The 12,618-nt window shown below is 32.3% G+C and overlaps 2 protein-coding genes across 3 annotated transcripts in view; one reads left to right on the forward strand and one right to left on the reverse strand.

Moving 5' to 3' along the window:
• The window catches only part of LOC114325142 (protein Abitram), a 187,100-nt gene that overhangs the window by 81,289 nt on the left and 93,193 nt on the right, over positions 1–12,618 (reverse strand). The window lies entirely within an intron of this gene.
• Positions 1–12,618, forward strand: part of LOC114325141 (dual oxidase 1) — a 78,959-nt gene that overhangs the window by 45,323 nt on the left and 21,018 nt on the right. For both annotated transcript variants that reach the window (XM_050663523.1, XM_050663524.1), the window contains 2 exons: positions 551–685; positions 11,315–11,520. In XM_050663523.1, coding sequence (XP_050519480.1) covers positions 551–685; positions 11,315–11,520 — 341 coding nt within the window. The remainder of the gene's footprint in view (positions 1–550; positions 686–11,314; positions 11,521–12,618) is intronic.

Consider the following 12,618-nt stretch of genomic DNA (forward strand, 5'->3'; position numbering starts at 1 on the left):
TACGCTTCTTCTTTAGCTATTGCTACTGCTAATTTTGCTTCCTTTTTGACGACCATAATATGGTTTTGAAGATCTGTATCCGACCTACTTTATTATTGTATTGTAGCGTACTTACGGGTAAAATAATACTCTCCTAAAAATTGCATCCTTATTTATATTGAATACAAAAATACTAGCCATGTTCTTGAACGTTCCAGAAAAACGGAACCACCCAACTTTAGTAATGCGTAGGCGATCTTTCTTAGAGAAATCTTTTCCTCGCTCGTCTGATGAGTCATCCTTCCAGATGCCTCCATACGTAACGAGCTGTCGAGACGGAACCTGTTATTTATTGTCAGTAATTCGTCACAGTATTATATTATGTATTATTTATAGCCGTACACCATGCTTCGGTAGGCACGTAAAGTCGTTAGTCTCCCTGGGCTTAGTGTGCATCTACACTAGCTACTTGAAACAGGGTTAAAGATGCAATTGGCGCCGGAACCTATCCGAAAGGATCTCCCCGGCAAAAATGCCATACGATAATATTATTATTATTGTTTGTTTTTAGGTGTCATTACATTCGCATACTTATTGATTTTGTACAAAGAAAAACAGGTTCAAATAAATAATGCACAAGAAATTAGTCAAAAACGAAAGACCATCAAACGTGATAGTAATCAGGCTAACTGGCCTTTGTTTATAGGTAAGTTAAATATTAATATATTTATAAAATTAAACTGCTCGTCAAAACTTAGGGATGTGTGTGTGTCAGAGTGGTAGTTGGCTTCGGACATAATCCATTAGCCACAGATTTTTTTATTTTAATTAATTTGTTAATTAATTAAGATTAAATACGAATTTGAGATTGTTTCAGGAAATCAATTAGTACATCAAGAACCTCTTTATCAGAAGTGCATAATAACGTACTAATACTAGTAGGAAACTGTACATTACGTAAAATGAGCGAGTTTACTAAAACTGAAGTATTATTTTTATATTTAGTGCAAGAAAAAAATACGTGATTTAGGTCTCCATAAGAAGAATGATCACAGTCACAAAATGGAGTTCTATTGATACCTAATCTATATAAATGAGCCGGAAAGCATCCATGATTAAATCTTAATCTGGTTATGGTAGTGGCATATGCCCTACTGATACTATACGAAGATATATGTGGAATAGTTCTTGGAAGGGTCGGGTGAATATCGGCATAATGATTGGTCGAAGTTGTTACAAAAGTAGTCCAAATGTTTTCCCAGTTTGTACGTACTTCTTTCTTTAATACACAAATTAAATCATGAATAGTAAAAACATTCTCTATCTGTTCAAAGCCACAAGCCTGTTTAGCAGCCATGTCCACAGTTTCATTTCCTTGGATACCAGTATGATTCTTAACCCATATCAAATTTATCTTTACATTTTTTAAGTATAACTGGTATAATAAACTTCTAATGCCTATGACTAAAGACTGGATTATATGCAAAATGCATATGCATATATATGCTGCATATTTCTCATGTTTTTCATAAATGCATATGCCTTGCATATTTGGAGATTTAAGAGCATATAAATGCATATTTTGATGGGAATTTACTCTACCCCATTTAAAAATAAGGTATATATTATGTAGTAACATCAACATCCATTAAAATAAAATGTGAAAGTAAATATTTTGCTGTTAAGCTCCTTTGTTGTTGTACCCATAAACATAATGGGCGTTATTTATAGCTGCAGGTATCATTATCCGGATATTTAAGATTTATAGACTTCTCAGAATTTACAAATTACCTAAGTAAATACCGATTATATTTTGAATAACATTACAAATATTACCTGTACTTTCTGCTGGTGTCGGCCAACTATGAATTATTCTGGGAAAACCAACCAAAACGAAATTTTAAGCATTTTAAGGGTAGGATAGATTATTTTATTTTATGAATGGTTAGTCTTAAATCAATCGCCGATTATTCAACTTTTGTGATTGCAAGTTATTGACTATACTGTGTAAAAAAATCATTTTATTATTATTGTGAAAATGCCTAAAGTAGCAAGGGAAAAATCAAGTCTTCTCAGAAGTTGGATTGGAAGTAACAATCATCTAAAAGTTATCGACAGTGAAAGTATGTTTTGCACCATTTGTGATAAAAAGGTAAGTTCTCCACTTCAACAGATTTTTAAACTTATCAAACTTCTTTGCACATCTATGTGTCTGTCTATTCTAAAATGACAAACCGTCCCATTTCTTCAAAAACTGTTTTTTAAAGTTCGCAACGGTTTGGCTTATACAGAGCGAGGTGTTGAGAGTGGCCCACCCTGTATACTACGGTACACTGACTGTACTTTATTGTTTGACGATTTCAATTTCACTTTGAGAAATAAAAAAAAATTGGGGGAGGTTTAAAAAGTTTGATCATTTTAATGTAGGTATCTATTTACGAAAACATCTAAAACATCATTATCATTATATTCCAGATTCCATGTCAAAAGAAATTCCAAGTAGTTCAACACATAAAAACTTCACTTCACCAAACTAAGCTATCAAAAAATGATAATAAACCTCGCCAGCAGATTCTACAGAACAGTTTGCAGATTCAGAATACGTCAGTTGGGCAAGAAACCTTTGCAAAGGATTTATGCCATTATTTTTTGAACTGCAATATCCCTCTGCACAAGTTAGAACATAAATCGTGTCAAAACTTTTTAAAAACTTATTGCAAGATTAAAGATAAACCAGCTCAAATACCAAGTTCTTCAACTCTTCGGAAAAAATATGTCAGTGCATGTTACAAAGATGTGATGACGAGTATTAAAAATCAGTTAAAAGCCGAATATCTTTGGATTTCCGTCGACGAAACAACGGATACAAAGGGTCGACAAATTGCGAATCTAATTGTTGGAGTTCTTAACGACTCTGGCGATTTTAAAAACTCATACTTAATTAGTGTAAAATGTTTGGAAAAAACAAACTATGCTACAATAGCTAGATTTGTTAACGAATCCCTAACAAATTTTTTTTTACCTGATCAAGTACCATTTGAAAAAATATTATTAATGCTTAGTGATGCCGCCTCATATATGATGAAAGCTGCATCCAATCTTAAAATCTTTTTCCCTAATTTAATTCACTGTACATGTTTGGCGCACGGCCTAAACAGAGTTGCAGAGAAAGTTAGAATTGAATTTCCCAATGTAAACACCTTAATAAATAATGTAAAAAAAGTATTTCTGAAAGCACCACTACGTGTACAGGTATATAGGGAGATGCTTCCCGATATTCCTTTACCACCAGAACCAGTATTAACCAGATGGGGAACTTGGCTTAAAAGTGCTATATTTTTATCTGAACACTACGACGACATCAAAAGCGTTATTTCAAGTTTTGATCCGACTTGTACCGCTATTGATAACTGTCAAAATATTTTTAAAGAAAAGTCTATTAAAAATCAATTGTTGTATATAAAATCGAATTTCGATATCATTGAAAGTTCAATTACAAAATTAGAGGCTCAAAATTTATGTCTTCACAATAGTATGTCTATTGTTGATTCGGTTAAACAGAAAATAACAAATCTGAATGGGGAAATTGGAGTAAAAATTAAAGATAAACTTGATGACGTTTTAAACAAAAATGAGGGTTTCACTTTATTGCGTTCAATAAATAATATAATCAATTTTGGAAACTTCGATGAAAATATTAATATGGATCCGTCTCTAATAGCAAAGTTTAAATATGCCCCAATTACATCTTGTGACGTTGAGAGATCTTTTTCTGCCTATAAACAAATATTAACAGATAGAAGACATAATATTAGTTTAGAAAATATGAATCAATATATGATTATTTATTGTAACAATAAAAATATGTAAATTTGTTTTATTGTACTCTTTTTATAATATTAGTTTAGAAAATATGAATCAATATTGTAACAATAAAAATATGTACATTTATTTTATTGTACTCTTATTTATCTTGTGGTCAAAATAAAATATTTTGCCGTTTTATTTGTCACAAAACCTGAAGTTAAAAAAATATATTAAGAAATAATAATACAATTTGGTTTAAATTCAAACCTATTTATTTATTTTTATTATTTTTTATTTATTTATGTATTTAACGTAAACCATAAAATTATTCATATAAAAATAAGTGCATATATAAATGCATATTTGCATGTTAATTGTGCATATTCAGCTTGTTTTAAAATGCATATTGCATGCATATTTTAGACATTTTTTAGTGCATATTTTCCAGTCTCTACCTATGACTATTGGATTGTTATAATATTTTAATGCATGGTGCTCTAAAGATTGTAATACGGATTTAGAATCCGACATGATTACTGCACTATTAACTTGTTCACTGATGCACCATTTTAAAGCATACTCTATTGCTTTCGCTTCAGCTGTGAAGATTGAACAATAATTCGGTATTCGTCTTTGATACAAATAGTTAAAGCTCGGAACAAACACTGCATACGCAGTACCCGCTCCGCACCTCGACCCATCTGTGTAAATGTGTGTTGATTTTTGGTACTGTGAAAGTATGGATTTTAGGAGAGTATGATTATAAATATTAAGATCACTATATTTTGGATATGAGACTGTAAACTTGGTTGCAGTGACCTTAAAATGCTGGTCAAAAAGTGGAAATTTTGGCATAGTTATGATATCATTATTTAATTTAGATGTTTCGACAAATGCTGCTGCCAGCAATGGAGATTTTTTCTTAGACCAGTAAGGACTGATTAAATCTGAATTACTTAATTTGGAAATAGAGTGGTTTAAAAATGTATTATATGCTTTATATTTTATAATTAATTTATTAGCTAAGAATTGCCTTCGTAAAAATAAAGGAGGCTCTTGTGCTTCAGCAAGAATTGCACTGCATGGAGATGATGCCATTGCACCAAGGCAAATTCTAATTGCTTTATATTGTATTTTATTTACTATTTTTAGATTAGAGCTAGATGCTGAGCCATAAAACACACTTCCATAGTCCATTATCGATCTTATATAACTTTTATAAAAAATGAGTGCGACTTTAGAGTCAGCACCCCATTTAATTTTAGTTACATATTTCAGCATATTAATACCTTTATCACATCTATTTTTTAAATAATGTATGTGTTTGGTCCATAGCAATTTTGTGTCTAGTACTATACCTAAATACTTGTAGTGGTTTACAATAGGGTAGTTAGTATTATTTACAGAGAGGGTTTGGTTAGTAGTACCGTTGATTGAGGTATTTCAATATTTCAATCAACGGTAGTACTTAATCTATGTCGTGTAAACCACATTACTGCAGATTTTTCTGGAGATATAGTTAGCCCCATATCTTGCAGCCAATTTATAGTCTGAGACATTGCATTTTTAATATTACTGAAACATTGTTGGTATGAACTATGGACAGTGTATATACAAATATCATCTGCATACTGTATTACTTTAATTTCATCATCTAAGATGCTATGCAGTTCTGCTGTATAGATATTAAATAAAATTGGTGAGAGCACAGACCCTTGTGGAAGCCCATCATAAATAACTCTAGGTCCATGTAATACATTTTTATGGTCACTGATATATATTTTTCTGTTTTTAAATATTTCTATTATACTAACAGCACTATTTCTGTCCACACCTATGGAAATTAATTTACTATGAAGCAAATCCAAGACTACAGAGTCATATGCACCTTTGATATCTAAAAAGAAACAAGCAACATAATCATTCCTTGTAAACGCATTTTTAACGTCAGTTACTAATTGCACTACTGCATCTATTGTACCACGTCCTCTCCTATATCCATATTGTGAAAGTGGTAACAAGGAATAGTATTCTGTATACCACTCAATCCTTGTTTTAATCATTCTTTCTAGAGTTTTTGTGAAACTAGAAAGTAGGGAAATTGGACGATAAGAAGTGATTAAATTTGGATCTTTTGAGGGCTTGAGCTGTACACAGACCACTATTTCCTTCAGCTGTTTAACAAAGTCGCATTTCAACCACCAATTATTATATAAGTCTAAAAGTATTATTTTAGCATTATTTGGTAAATGATTGATCATACTATATGTAAAGCTATCTAGTCCCGGAGCAGTATTTTTTGAACTTTTTATTGCAATATCTAATTCATCGTGAGTAAATGAACCACTAATTACATTACTTTTTTTGGGATAATAAAATTTAGGTATTGCTTTTCGATCAGCTGAAGCGGGAGCATAGAAATTTAACAAGTTTTCAGTCAAATCGAAGGAAAGAACAGTCTTTTTAAATTCAACTGAACTATTTTTTATAGCCTTCATATATGTCCAAATATCAGAGGCACTAGAATGCTTATTTAATTTACTTAAAAACTCTTTCCAATTCTTCCGCTTTTTTTTTATTAAAAAGTAATTTAGCCTTAGCTTCAACGTTTTTATATTTTAAATAATTATCAGAATTTGAAAGAGTTTTATATTTAATTAAAGCATTTTTTCTCAAGCGGACTATATTTGAACACTCATCATCCCACCAAACTGGTTGTATTTTAGATGGAGTGAATGATTTTTTGATAGGCATCGAAAGATTAGCACTGTTAACAATAGCTGAAGACAAGATAGAAAATATTTGACTACTATTTCTGTTGTTCAAGTTATCAGCCGAGATTCTAAGTTTCTCTTGGATTATGTATGAAAATGATGCCCAATCCGATTTTTTATCATTCCATTTAGTTGAAGGGTTAATGGTAAAAACATTTGCACCACATTCGTATTGTATTATAATTGGTAGATGATCTGAACCTAAAGGTGAGTTAATTACTCTCCAATTTAATTTATCTACAATATCTGTAGATGTACATAATTGTAAGGTCAACAGCTGAGGGATTTTCATTTGGTTTGCTTATTCTAGTTGGAGTACCATCATTAATTACAACTAAATTTGCTGAATATATGGCTTCAGTTAATATTTTTCCTTGCGAGGAATCCAGAACAGATCCCCAAAGGGTATGATGACAGTTGAAGTCCCCAGCAAAGATGGTTCGACCCTTATCAAATTGATTAAAAAAACAGTCCCAATCTTTTTGGAGAACTTTTTTATCTGGGGATTTATAGATTGAAAGTAGAGTCAAATTTAAATCTGATAATTTGATTGCGCATACTTCAATATGGTCACTAAAATTTGCTTTTATATTCTGTTCTATATAGGAAAGCTCATGTTTAACAAATATTGCAATACCACCATAACCATCTGATCTAATTTTTTTAATAATATTATATCCCTTAAGATTAAAAATTGTATTTGAATTCAACCATGCCTCTGATATAATGAGAATATCTGAGGGATATTTATTCTCTTAAAAATTGAAGAATATTTGGTTTTTTATTATTTAAGGAACCTGCGTTCCACTGTAAGATGCGCAATTTAGTATTCTGACTGTTCGCCATCACTAATTTCTATCTGAGATTCTTTTATAGTATTGACATTACTGTCATTAGGTTCTGTTATAAGGGTAGAAACAAATTTTTCTATTTCGTCTTCGCTGACTATATGTTGATTTTTTATAGAAGTATTAAGAAAATGTGTTATTTTAAAAATAGTTTTTTCTTTAAAAAGCATAAACTCATCCCTATAGGGATTGGGAATAATAGACTTTGAAACTGGATTAGAAACATTCCTTTTGGATGAAAACTTAGGGATATTATCAGAACATGTTTTAAAAACAAAAATATTCAAACGTAAATGATAAAAATTCTTTTAAATCTACCAACTTAAAAGATTCGCAAGAAAATAAAAAACTAAAATTGACAAAATTTCTTGTAACATCCGAATCATTTTCACAATCCAACAAAAAACTCTTTAATGGATGGTGTGTCTTCCATGAACCTCAATAACTGCGTGGCAACGCCTTGGCATGCTTTCTAAATTGTTAAGCACATCTTGCCTGATTTTGCATCCAAAGTTGGGGCAATGGCAATAGGTTTATTGCTGAAAAGTTTCAAGGCGTGGTTCCAGAGTTGCATTATCATCAAAAAAATGACGTCTTGGCCAATAGCGGCGTGAAAATATGGAATAATATCGATCATGACTCTATAAATCTCTACAAATCACACTGGTCATATTCCTATTAAAACTAATAGGTCTGTTCGACCATCAAAAGAAATTCCATCCCATACTGTAACAGTACCTCCTCCAAATGGACAAATTTCCTGGACAGGTCGACGATTTCTCGGCACTAAAGGATTAGTCCAAACTCGTAAGCGGCCCAGGCAACCAAATAACGTTTACAAAACGTTGAAAGACGTCATAATTATCAGCAAACCACGTTAGTTTGTCACGTGTTTTCGATGTCGAAATTCACTTGAATATGTCCCACCATAACTGACGTCATTTTTATCACGTTTTAAATACGTGATATAAAAACATAGTTTTTATGTCGTTTTTTAGATTATTTTTCATTTTATGGTTTTATAAATACACAATAATAATTATTCGTATGGGCATTGTTGGTATTGCAATTTTTCATTTAACTGTTTTAAATTTAGCTTATAGGCTAAAAGTAAAACCAAATGAGAGACTATAAAATGCATAGAATTACAATAGGTACGCTTAATGCAACATTATAGAATTTTCACTTTTTATATAGGTATACTTACTGTGTTAAAACTAAAACAAAACAACGTATAAACTAATGAATAATTTATTAACAAATTAATTTAATTAAACTCGATAACACATAATTAGCTCATTAACAGAAAATAATCACCAAAACAAAACAAAACACATAACCTCAAACCGTTTTCAAGAAGAACTATTGCATTAAACTAACTCACTTGAGAAAATCGAATAAAAATCTCTTAATTAACACGTTTATTCAACTAAATATCTAAATGAAGTCTTATTTTATCACACAAAGCACGTAAAAAATAAATAAAATTTTTTTTATAAAATAGCTCTAATTATGCTAAACGAAACCAATTGTGTCGCAAATTCCTCGGTGGAATGCAGTAAGATGTGGATACCCATACTGAAAGAAGAAGTCAATAGAAAGAAAATACCACAATTAGTAAGTCAATAGTCGAGTTAGTACATATTTTATATTTAGTATTACTTATATATCCATGTATTATTGATATTATTTATAATTTAAACAAAATTATAGTAAAGTCAGAATTTGGTATTAATTTTGAAAGTAAATTAAATGTAAGACCAAATACTTACGATGTCGGGATAGTATCACGAGGTTTTTCCTGATTTTCCCTTGTGATTTACTATGAGATCTCTAGCGCGAGAATTTTAATGTCACCGTTGCATGTGGTTATCTTTTTAAAGACAGATCACATGCTATGATTTTTTTTTGACGGATATTCTTGAGTTGGGGTTGATTTCATGTAATCGAATGAACTATCTTTCAGTAAAGTCGTCCCAGGAACGCAACTCATAAATATTGGCAATATCATTTTAAAGTCTTCTACTTTAAAATGTATCATATGTATCTGAATTGCCGATATAAATGAGTAAAATTAAATAAATTATTAGAAGAATTTTTTTACTAAGCAACAACATTTTTGTTTATGTTAGTAGTATTTTGTATTTTGACAACGGCACCCGATTTGGGCGTCGAAACGTTAATAAAAATCATTTTTTAATAATATTGTGGCTTATTTCCCATTATAAATAGTTAAAATTTTTTATGACAATTTAAGCTTACAAACGTCAATATACAACATTAACATTATAAACCCGTTAAGCTCCTCCCATTTTTGTGACGTCAGATTTGGGCTGTCTGAAATGAAAACGTGTTTTTAAACGTACTTTAACGTAATTAATCTTACGTATTTAAAATCACCTACGAAAGACGTTTATACGACGTAATGTTCAAACACGTGTATATATTTAACCAAAAGCTGCGTTTCCTTGACGTTATTGACGTCACTTGGTTGCCTGGGGCGACTATCGAAATACCTTGCAGACCAGAGGCCAAGCTAGTCTTTGGCGTCTGTGCTCTGCGGTGAGTGTAGCGTGTCTTAAAAGACGCCTTGATCTTAAATTGACCCCAGAGAGCCTTCGACGTAGAGTTACTACTAAATCGTAGTTCTCGTCGCATTAAAAACATCTCCTATTCGGGATTCTACAGGTATCGAGTGGTGTTCTTTGAGCTGATAGAGTAATGTGACGGTCTTGGATGAGGATAGTAACTCTCGGCCTTCCAGTTCTGAACCGTCCCGCAACATTTCTGTTTCGTTGAAACGATTGACTAACCGAGTAACTACACTTTGCGATACATTAAAACTTTCATCCTACATTCACTTCCTTAGCCCAAGTCTGGATCCTACCAACAAACTTCTAAAGTTTTATGGGTCTAGGAAAGTTGGTCGAGAACACTTCGTCGACGGAAAATTAGTCGACAACATTTGGTCGACAAACAGTTGGTCGAATGCACAATTCATCGAATGTACAATTAATTCATCGACGAACATTTGTTCGAATGGATTTTTCGTCGACAAACTGTTATTTATCTTTAGGATAAAGGGATTAATGGTGACAAACGTCGGATTATTGATTTTTATGTTGTTAACAGGAATATTGTATTTATTTTTGAATTTCTGAATTTATTTTTTTTTTGGGTTTTGTTAATTTTTTTCTAAATCTTAATTATTTTTAAATTTAATGAAAAAATTTGCTGCCGTGGGAGAGTAGACAGCAAATATAAACCGATATTTTAATTAGTGATGTTGTGCCGTTCTTCTTTTTGGTGTCGGCGCACTTGCGAACGGAGCATTTCCGAACAAGTCAAATTTGGGGGCACTTGCGGACAAGACGAAATATGCGAGATGCTGAGGTAAATAAATTATTAGGGAATCGATGCATTTGCGTACAATGTTTTCGACTGCAATAATCAGTCAATATCAATAAAAAAGTAAAGAAATCGTGAGAATAAACTTCCCTTCACACTTTATCCAAGGCTTAGGACTGGCAATCTATAAAATAATATTTTTTATATGGTACAAAGAAACTAACTTTATATATTGGCGTGTTTCCTCCATGTATTATTTCCTTTGGGTCTTTGTCGACGAAAAATCCATTCGATCAAATGTTCGTCGATGAATTGTGCATTCGACCAACTGTTTGTCGACCAAATGTTGTCGACTAATTTTCCGTCGACGAAGTTTTCTCGACCAACTTTCCGACACCGTGGTAATTCATGCCTTCTAAAATTGTTTCGATAGCAAAAGTTTTATTTGAATAATACCAATATCCTTAACTATTGACGATCAGTTTATTTCAACAGTCCCTGTACTTTCGACAAGAATAATTCTTACCATTAATAGTAATATTTTTATTATTCTTTAAGTGACCGAGTGGGTTGGACCAAAACAACCACCAAGGGAAATCATTCTCTCATTCAAAGCAAGCTTGAAAAAAATATGTGTAACTTGTTTCAATGGAACTACTTTGAGAGCCCTAGATTTTTCCAACGTTGGAGCCACTCACGTTACACTTTATTTCATCACAGATAGATGCACGATTGTTATGAATACAAAACACAACTACGATTTGGTGAGTACTCTATTATATACTGATTTTTTCTGCTGGGATTAACCTAATAGTAAACCATCATCATCATTATATTTACCATTATTCCTATGCAGGGATGGTGTCCCTAATTGCATTTCTCCATAAGTTTATTTCTTGGTTCATATGAACATCAATCTCCTTTACCGAGACCCTAGACTCTCCTAGACTACCCCTAATATACTCATTCCTAATTTTATCCTTTTTTGTTACTCCACTCATCCATCTAAGCATTGGGTGCATTCAGCAGACACAATCGCTAACTAATCGATAAGTGATTTTCTGCTGAATGCCACATAAATTGTGACATTCAGCATGTAAATCACAAATCGATTACTAATCGATTAGTTAGCGATTGCGTCTGCTGAATGCACCCATTCTCATTCCCGCCACATGCATTCGTTGTTCCTCTTTCTTTTTAACTGCCCAACATTCAGTTCCGTACGTAATAGCCGGTCTTAAGGCTGTTTTATAGAATTTTCTCTTCAGCTTCATTGGAATTTTTTTGTCACACATACACACCACTCGCTTCCTTCCATTTCATCCATCCAAACCTAATTCTATTGCATGCATCTCCATCTATGTCCCCATTACTTTGTAATACCGATCTTAAGCATTTAAAACTCTCACTTTTCACAATCATTTCACCATCCAAAGATATCATTGTATTTGTGTCCATCTCTCCATCTTTAAACGAACATTCCACTAACTCTGTCTTTTGTCTTTGTTCTATTAAGTTTTTCCTTTAATACGCTTTTTCTCAAGAGCTTGTCTTCACTGTTCCAGTTTTTTTTCTAAGTCACCTTCACTATTTCCCACCAACACACCATCAGCATATTTTGAAATACAGTACAACGGACGGTTCTACCGTCCGCATCTACCGAAATCTACCGAGAAAGGCAGTCCTGCTGTTGGACAACGCACCCTCTCATCCCGACTCAAAAGAACTAGAAGATGGCTAAATAAAGTATCTTTTTTGCTCCCAAATGTGACATCCCTCTGTCAGCCTATGGATCAAGGTATTATAGAATCGTGTCAATCGACGAAAGTTATTGACGGCGTTGATTACTGGAATATATGAAG

The sequence above is a fragment of the Diabrotica virgifera genome, chromosome 10, assembly GCF_917563875.1.
Source record: "Diabrotica virgifera virgifera chromosome 10, PGI_DIABVI_V3a".
NCBI classification, from domain to species: domain Eukaryota; kingdom Metazoa; phylum Arthropoda; class Insecta; order Coleoptera; family Chrysomelidae; genus Diabrotica; species Diabrotica virgifera.